Source organism: Solanum lycopersicum, chromosome 1 (assembly GCF_036512215.1).
Source record: "Solanum lycopersicum chromosome 1, SLM_r2.1".
NCBI lineage: Eukaryota > Viridiplantae > Streptophyta > Magnoliopsida > Solanales > Solanaceae > Solanum > Solanum lycopersicum.
In genome coordinates, this window is record NC_090800.1 from 85,814,893 (window position 1) to 85,823,935 (window position 9,043).

The 9,043-nt window shown below is 37.4% G+C and overlaps 1 protein-coding gene across 2 annotated transcripts; it reads left to right on the top strand.

The window, feature by feature from the left end:
• Positions 1-213: 213 nt before the first annotated feature.
• ADBIL (E3 ubiquitin ligase AdBiL) lies at positions 214-7,610 on the top strand. Of its 2 annotated transcripts, NM_001320413.1 has the most exons (6): positions 219-730; positions 1,880-2,049; positions 3,400-3,458; positions 5,722-5,747; positions 5,837-6,218; positions 6,671-7,610. In NM_001320413.1, the coding sequence occupies exons 1-6, from the start codon at positions 559-561 to the stop codon at positions 7,140-7,142; spliced, it is 1,281 nt and encodes a 426-aa protein (NP_001307342.1). In that variant the 5' UTR covers positions 219-558; the 3' UTR covers positions 7,143-7,610. The 2 variants fall into 2 exon arrangements, with proteins under 2 accessions (XP_069153225.1, NP_001307342.1); XM_069297124.1 differs by lacking the exons at positions 3,400-3,458; positions 5,722-5,747 and having other exon boundaries at positions 214-730; positions 1,880-2,081; positions 5,781-6,218; positions 6,671-7,402.
• Positions 7,611-9,043: the final 1,433 nt, after the last annotated feature.

Consider the following 9,043-nt stretch of genomic DNA (forward strand, 5'->3'; position numbering starts at 1 on the left):
TCAAATAAAATAAAAAGACAAAGAACATAAGAAAAAGAAAATGAAAGAACAAAAGGTTAAAAAAGCATTAATTTTTTTTTTCAAAAATATTATTTTGGTATTTAGATAGAAGAAAATACTAAAATAAATTAAAATTTGACCAAAATATAGAGTTGAAAGCGGTGAAATATGAATTTTTGGTAGTATTAGAAGTAAAGAGAGAGGGGAAATAAAAAAGAAAAAGAATATAGTTCCGTAAAACAGGCGGTGAGGAGAGAGAATATGTTTTTAGGAAAATAGAAAGAAAAAGAGGTTCACAGTTTTTGTACAGCCTCATCCATCTTCTCGTCTCTTCTCTTCTCTTCTCACCTATCACCAAATCGCTTCCTCAATATTCCGAGACCCTTTTGCTTAGCCTTCTTAATCGGATTCTCCTCATCTTTTTTTTTCTTACATACCCCCCCTTTTCTTTTTTCATCAACAAAGATCAACGCAAGATTACCGTTTTTCTTTTTTCTTCTTTTCTTCTTTTTGCTAGGAGTAAACCAAGTTGTTGTAGCTTGTGTTTGACAGTAAATTATGGGATTGAATGGTGTGGATCTTACGGATGACGGCGACGGAGGAGGAGGAGATGTTGGTGGAGGAGAAGATAAGGCATCGGTGGTTTCGTGTTCGATTTGTCTTGAAGCTGTAACCGACAATGGGGATAGATCCTGGTCGAAGCTTCAATGTGGACATCAATTTCATCTTGGTTAGTTTGTCTACCAAAATATTTTTTTTTCGATTAACTAAACGTAATTGACACTTCTTTGTTTCATAAGCAAGCAAAAAACTTGTTACTAGTTAAATTCCTCTATGGATTGTCTGAGATCTGATTATCCCTAAAGTTGTGGACTTCTCTACTTCTATTCTTTAAAGAATGGTTGGTAAATTTTATGCAATCTCTTAACTTAAACAAGGGGGTCGAGCAGGTTTTGGTCTAATTTAGACCACAATTGCCTAGTAGACACTCATCCTCGTGTATTTGCCAAAATTGCGACAGCTGGGTGATAGAATTGAATGGACTTCATTAGACGATGATGATTATTCCCTTCACTAATCACTTAGGTTAGCAGTTCCAAAACATGGCATTGCATGCGTTAGTTGCCTGGGTGACTTGGGTGTGTTTTAAAGCAGCTCAGCGGTTGAAGTTGAAGGTACTGGGTTTCAGCTTAGCTAAATTGAAGAAATACCAAGAATGTCTAGACAGTCTAAGCAATTGTCAAACTTGTTCTTTGTCCAATAGAACTCTGTTAAAAAAATTACAGTTTCAAGGATTTAGCAGAATTCTGTTAGTAAAATTAAAAATTCAAGTATGTTATAGGAGATTGAGTACTTAATAACTTTGTAAGGAACAAGGAGCAAGAAAAGAGGTGGTCAATCCATAAAGAAAGAAAAAAGAAGTTGATTAATCAAAGGTTAAACTGATTATTATGCCTGTGTCATAAAGATGCAGTCTTTAGGCATTACGATGCTAAATAAAAGAACCTTCAATCATACTTCTCTGTTTGGGATTGCTCCTGTCCAGTTTTGAGTCTTAAATCTGGGGTTAAGTAGCTGTAACAATGATATTATTGCATGAGAATGTAGCCAGTTCTGTGATTTTTGGATACGAAGAAGGTTTCAGATGAAAACCAGAAAAACTAACGCATCAACTATGAAAATCATGGGATAAAAGGTCTTAGTAATCTCTCCTTTTGATATCAACAATTATTGTTGTTGAATGTATTAGGGCGAAGAAGCAGGGGACTATGGAGTGTTGTAACGTATGCCTATGGCGTTCTTTAATAATTTTTTAATGAGAAGAAAATGTGTGTATTTCATCTTGTTGACAACTCGCATTCTGGCAATTGGTTTGCAGATTGCATTGGTTCTGCCTTTAACATCAAGGGGCAAATGCAGTGTCCCAACTGTCGGAAAATTGAGAAGGGTCAATGGCTATATGCAAGTGGTTGCCGTCCCCTACCAGATTTCAACATGGAAGATTGGGCCCATGATGAAGACCTATATGATCTGAGCTACACTGAAATGGTAAATATGAGTCATCTCTTACCTACTGTTCAGTAACTTAGACAATCTAACTCATAAAAATATATTAAGAGTTCTGATCTATCTGGTTTTTATGCGGGATTCACTGGATGTTCGTGTTCCTTTTTCTTTTCCCTGATAAGGAACATTAGGGACATTCCTTTATCCGGACATCATAAGTTTCTTGTGGATTTTGAATGACGTGGTTCTCCTACTGGGAACTGATTGAAGATTATTATTGAAGAAGTAGATAGACATGCCTCATCTGACCCATAATTGCCTTTTCTTATGTTCTTGTGCATATACTTTGTCTGTTTTGGATTGCATAACTGCTTCAGTCATGGTAGCTGTATCCAGTCACCCAAACCCGTACTGTTGGTTCATTATTTTCTTGTTAACAATAAATGAAGTTCTTTGAGCGTAGAACTGTTGATTTGGTATTGCAAGAAATCTAAACAATCCAAGAAAAATATTTTTGATATATGAGTTTGCATTCGCTGACTTTGACAATTTAGGCTTATATAAACATTATTATTAATACAAATGGCCTGTTAAAGTGTTCTCATGGGGTCCTTTTTTAAGATGTCCTGTCTGAAGTATTTGTTTGTGTTAATTTTTTGAGATTTGTGTCTTAGATATGTGATTTGCCTGCACATCTTGTCGGCCTGGGTTTGTCTTCACAATTTCCATGAAGCAATTAGGATAAATCCATAGCACGGGATATTCTGATCTTTCACATTTTTAAGAAAGTCATCTACAACAACTTATTGAAAGTCCAAATGTACACTGCATTTCTGAATAATTTGCCTAAAGAATTGCATCAGGTTACGAGGTTTGTTAGACCACATAAGTTTTAGGATTTGTCGACAAAGGGGCTCCATATTTTTGTCCATCATAATTGCTGATTCTATCTTATCATGAACATCCACTTGAGAACACATTGCCTGTTAGTGTGGTAACTGTGTTAAATGCATAGCAACTGCGACATATGCACTGGCTGCTAGAAAGTTGGATGTGGGGACTTCCCGTTTTTGAATGTAGTTGTCAATTATTTTTAGGAGCAAGAAACTACTGCAAATGGCGTGTGTGAAGTTCCATTTCTCCTGTGCTTCTACAAAAAAAGAATCTCAATTTCTCCCAGGTCCTGTCAATTGCAATAGAGAACATTAAAAAGAAAATTCCTGTTCGGCTCATGAACATTTGTTATTGCATTAATATTGCCTAAATGTAGCTTTCGCTTTTCTGTTGGCGTCCTTTTCTTTTGTGATCTGCTGATTGTTGATTGCATTTGTTTTCAAGCCAAATATAAATTTTACTTACTGAATACTTTATTTCCTGTGCGTGGTTTTGCAGTCATTTGGAGTTCACTGGTGTCCGTTTAGTGGATTGACTCGACTACCAGCATCTTTTGAGTAAGAACGATATACTCTGAATTTTTCTTTTTTACTTTGCCTTCTTTGGGCCGAGCATATCAGTTTTACTTTTTGGGTTGAGATTGATAGTCTTTTTAACCCTCTTGTGGTTTTGTTACTGATAAGGCTGCCTCATTAGGGGAGCTTGTAATCTTGAACTGTCCCTACAACAACATACCCAATGTGTTCCCACAAGTGGGGCAATTTTGAAATGTCACTGTTCTGCTTATATAGTCTTTGAAAGAGAATACTGATATCCTTTATGTGATTTGTTTGGATTTCTGTTAGACTTGTTAATGGAGAAGGTCAATTACCCTTGTCATAAAATATTGAGGTAGATTTGGCCATTTGGTGGAAAAAGATATACTTGGAAGAAATGCGTTGGTGTGTGTGTATACAGATGAGATACTGGCGATATCATGAAATAGTTCATCAGTTCCCCTTACATAGTTGAAGGGAAAATACATTTGCTTTCTTGCTTCTGTACATAAGCACTATGCAAGTGCTGTCTTATTTACCTTGTGAAGAGAGATAAAGAGAGAGGATACTGTTTTCATATACATATATATAACGACATGTCAATGAAATTTGCTTCTCCAAAAAAAAGGTATAAAAACAAAGTTGCTTCTCCCCATCTTGCTAAATATATTACCAGCAGAAGGATAGCAGGTCTGGTAGTGTCCTCTGGGGTTGGGGGTAAGACCAGGATGATTTTTTACCTAATAAGAACTGAGAGCCACATATTTTCTTTACCTTTTGAATTTTGAGTTGAGTTTGAATTCATCTCTTTCTATGCTATATTGAGGCTGAGTTTTGAGTTAAGTTTGACTACATTGTGTGAGGTGGAAGTAGTTCATTCATAGAGCATTTTACATCTTCCTAGATCTGAACACAGGCCTATTTAGCTAGTTTGAGTTCAGGATGTTGATGGGTTTGCTGTTGGACTAATTGCCTCAAGCATCCAAGTCGCTCACTGTTTGCAGAGGCCTTGAAGTATGATATGCCTTTAGGTTGTTGCTTTCTTTTTTGATGAGCAAAGAGTTGAGATTATCATTTCTTTTTTTGCCTCATGTGATTCTAGCAAATTTTACGTGAGTCAGGATAAGGAATATAAGTTATTAGATTTCAGCATCAATTCAAGTGGATCAAGCTTCTACGCTGACCATTCAAAAGGCCTATATACAACATACCCAGTGTAATCCTACAAATGGGGTCTGATGTTAGTGCATGATTTAAGAGAAAAAGAAGATTGAAGTCTTTTAATTTTCTCAATAAAATAAGTAAAAAATTCTCAAAAAAAGATTGAAGTCTCTTAACTATTAGTTAGCATATCAGAGTGAACAAAGTAGGCACTGATGATGTTCTGCTCTTTCACTGAGTTGTTCCCATAACTCTGCAGTTGGCACATTTCTATAGATTGTTGTCCCTAGAATTGGCTGCAATCTGTCTCTAGACTGAAGCTTGGAATTGTACCTCCATAATATTCCCTTAAAGGAGGATTCACCTTGGACCTTTGAGGCTTATATACCACTGCTACAAGCTCCTTGGCCAATGTGTTTTGTACTTCCACTATTAGAACTGTTTCATTTGGACAATTACTGTTATTAGGGTTTGCAATTGGTTGATCGACATGCATTGAAGCTTTTCTTAGATGGGCTTGTGTAACATTCCCCTCGGTTTTGATGATGTTTTCGACACCATTGTACTTGTAATATTATTTTATACAACTGCTTGCGGATTCCAAATTGAATTGATTTAGTAATCAAATTTGAACTTTGATGTGATGATTACTCTTATCAAGCTACTTGTGTTAATTTAATTTCTTCATTAATGTTCTTTCGGCTACCACTTGTACTTACATCATGAACATGTGAAATCAACATTTTTAAGTCTTTCTGCCGTATCACATGGGTTGGAGAGTATACATAGGATAATATTCCATGTGACATTAGAGTTCAACTGCGGATGCTTATACTTCCTGTTCTATGCCTGCTTGCCAATCGGTGAGCAAACTTTATGTGCCTGCCCTTGAGTTCCCTTTTATTTACACAGAAGAAAATAAAGGGTAGCTATGAGCTAATGATGAGAATAATTCCTCAACTTTCTTGCTGTTGATGGAGTAAGGTTTTTCTCCCCTCTTTTCTTGCTTTCACTGTGCTGTAGATTTTGCTTGTTGTGTCATGCCTAGGCCCCCTTTGCTTCTCTTCATTTATTTTCTAGTAATATATAATTCATCTGACCACTGCATTTCACTTGCCTACAGCGAAGGGGAGCTTTCATCTAGTGCATGTAAGATTTCTGACTCTCTGTCTTGCTGTGTAGTACCTCTTTTTTGTCAAGCTTCAATAATGAGAGAGTTTCTGTTACTTCTTCTGTAGATCATGATCTTCTTGGTCAGCATGCTATATTTGCTGATCACACAGCTGTATCATCTGCTGCTCATCCATGCCCGTATATTGCCTATGTTGGAATTCACCCATCATCCTCAAATTCGAGTGGAAGTATCAATGATGGTCCTAATTTCAACAATCACTGGACTAGTCCATCTGTTCCCAACGAGATACCTGCTTCTTATGCTTTCCCAGGAATGGATGTGCATTATCATAGTTGGGATCATCATTCTTCTTTCCCTATGGCAAGCAGTCGTGTTGGTACTGCTGATCAGTCCTCGGTTCCCTCTGTTACTCAGAGAGTTGCCAGGACCAATGCTGATATCCCAAGACCAGGATCTTTTGTCCCTCCATTCCTTGTTGGTCACGGGTATGATATGTGTAATCGAAGGCAAAAAATTTGTTTCTGATTAAATAATTATCAAATTCTGATAAATATGGGTTCTAGTTTGTACCTCACAAAAAAAAAGTTCCTCCTACATTCCTTTACCTTTTTATTCTGTTTGGATGAGAGGATACGTGAAGGAATGAGGGCTTTAAAGTACAGGGCCTAAAATGTAAGAAGAAGACTGGGTATATAGAGTTTGAAGGAAATATTGAAAAAAAACTTCGAGTTTTTTTTTAGAATTTAATTTACTCCTGCTTTAAGATAACTTGAATCAAGTCATTATGTGGTGCTACTTTTGGAAAATCCAAAGCGATCAAAGTTTGTTTGTTAACTGTTGTTTTTGCCTTCTATATGTTTTCCTCAACTACTTGGGAGTGGGGAGGCATGTTGTTTTTGTACTGATATTCAGATTGTGATGTTCATTGCTTTTGCAGTTCTGCTGCCAGAGCTGGAAGTTCAGTTGCTTCACCAATGATACCTCCTTATCCTGGAAGTGTAGCTCGGGCTCGTGACCGTGTTCAAGCTCTTCAAGCCTATTTTCAGCAACCAAGTAATTCACCAGCTGTACGCACTCCTGTTATGTCTGCTACTCGACGATCCAACAATCACAGAGGGTTGGCTCAAGTGGGGCCGGCTGCCTCATCATCTGATCAGGCTGGTGGCTTCTACTTCTATCCTTCAAGTTCTTCAGGAAGAAATTTCCAAGAAGCAGAAAATCCAGTATCAAACAGATATCACGCTTGGGAACGAGAACACTTGCCCGCCTTCCCCTTGAGTCAGGTTGACAGAGATCCTATTTGGGGGCCATTTCATCACACAGGTGTTGGATCTGATAGTGGTAGCCGAGCTGGCAGCTTCCGACCGAGACATGGGTCTGAGAGGATGCCGTCCCAGAACCGGTCATGAACTTCTGTGCTGTTTTGATGAGAACTGTGATTACTTTGAATGAACCCAATTTATGTATGTTTTGAGAAAACGATCTAAAATGGTTGGAGTCTTGTCAATTTGGCAGGTTCAAAACTGTTTCGTGGCCATGAAAAGTGATCCCTTTCTGATGGCCATGAGTTGTGTGATGGGACCGTGGCGCTCTCTTGTTTCTGTGCTGTGGGGTATAAATAACATCACAATGTTAATGGCAAAGTTCAAGCTAGTGATTTGCCTCTTTATCTGCAGTGCTTGGTTACCCATATTTCTGTCATATTAGTAAATGGTTTGAACATTGATGAACCTGTTGAATGTAGTTTTGGTCAACAGAACCTGTTGTTCAGATTGGTTCTACGGTTGAAGCAACCACTGCATCCTTTATGGGTGACAAAGAATTAAAGCTATTAGACTGTTTTAAGTATCTAATATTTAGTGATAATGGATCTGTGGTGCATATAGAATGAAATAATGCTTATTTATCACAAGTCTTTTCTGGGAAGAGCCAAACATAAGAAAAATAATAATGTTCAATTATGTCTAGGCTTATGCTGTGATGATTTTCCACGAACACTGTTTCAACCTTGTGGCATTGCAAATCTTATTGCTCCTAACTACATTTGGTACATGAAAACATAGACCTCAGAAATTGATAATTTCATGAGCATCAGCGTACTTTTGTTAAGTAATTTTATCTTGTTAATTTTTTACTACTGGCATTTTGTTTAAAACTAAAAATTCTTAGTTGAAAGATTTGACATGATCCAAAATAAGAAAAGAGATATTAATTGAAGACATGCATTAGTCTCCCAGTTTACTGTGAAATATCGTTGCACAATATGAGTGAACTCGTATGTTAAAAAGTCTGAAGGAAATCGTAATTTTGCTTAGGCTACATTGGAAACTTCACCAGATGATGAACTTGTAAAATTTGAATAAAAAGATAATAGTGATCCGTTAATCCATAAGATGTGAAGAGAATGAAGCTACATAGAATAATGGAGAACAACGCTATATATTCAGTGAGCCACAAAGAAAAAATCTGAGTCTCATATGCCCAGGCACATCCAAATCTGAATCTAAAGAAATATTGTGGAATCCCAAAACATTCAAATTGGGTAAATCTAAGTATAGAGGGTCTTGTTCCAATGTGAAAAAAATCTTTTTAAAAGGCATGGCAAAAGAGGACCGAGAATCATAAGGCGAATGCCAAAAGTCCCCCACAGACACACATGATAAAGGGGTTTTACCCTAACACAGACATAATGTCACGACCCAAATTCGGGCCGCGACTGGCACCCACACTTACCCTCCTATGTGAGCGAACCAACCAATCTAAACCTTAACATTTCAATATAATATCAACAGAAAGTAATGCGGAGACTTAAACTCATTAATAAAATCAATAACTATTATTATCCCCAAAATCTGGAAGTCATCACCACAAGAACATCTATGATCAAATTACTAAACTAAGAGTATTCTAAGAAGTTAAAACAAATAAAAGCTAGTCCATGTCGGAACTTCAAGGCATCAAGACATGAGGAAGAAGATCCAGTCCAAGCTAGAAGCGTTAGCTCACCCTGAAGATCCGGTGTGACGAAAACTGGCTAGAATTACTGTTGAGTTGAAGTCAACTCGGGGTACACACCTTCCTCATCGATTGTTGCTTCCTTAGCCTCTCCTCGCAACACCTTATCTTGGATTCTGCTTAGTTTCTCATCATCAAACTGTTTTCCCTTAATCTTGTCAAGAAAAGAAGATCTTGCCTCCACACAAGCCAACAATCCTCCCTTCTCATTTACTTCTAACCTCATCAAGTCGTTAGCCAGAGTCTGAACCTCTCTAGCCAATGGACGTCTAGAGGCTTGCAAGTGAGCTAGACT

What these genes read in the sequence shown, in the direction of transcription:
- ADBIL (XM_069297124.1), top strand. Translation starts at nt 559, where the DNA reads ATGGGATTGAATGGTGTGGATCTTACGGATGACGGCGACGGAGGAGGA. An exon ending in CATCTCTTACCTACTGTTCA is followed by an intron (nt 2,082 to 5,780) that starts GTAACTTAGACA and finishes CTTGCTGTGTAG; the next exon opens with TACCTCTTTTTTGTCAAGCT. An exon ending in CCATTCCTTGTTGGTCACGG is followed by an intron (nt 6,219 to 6,670) that starts GTATGATATGTG and finishes TTGCTTTTGCAG; the next exon opens with TTCTGCTGCCAGAGCTGGAA.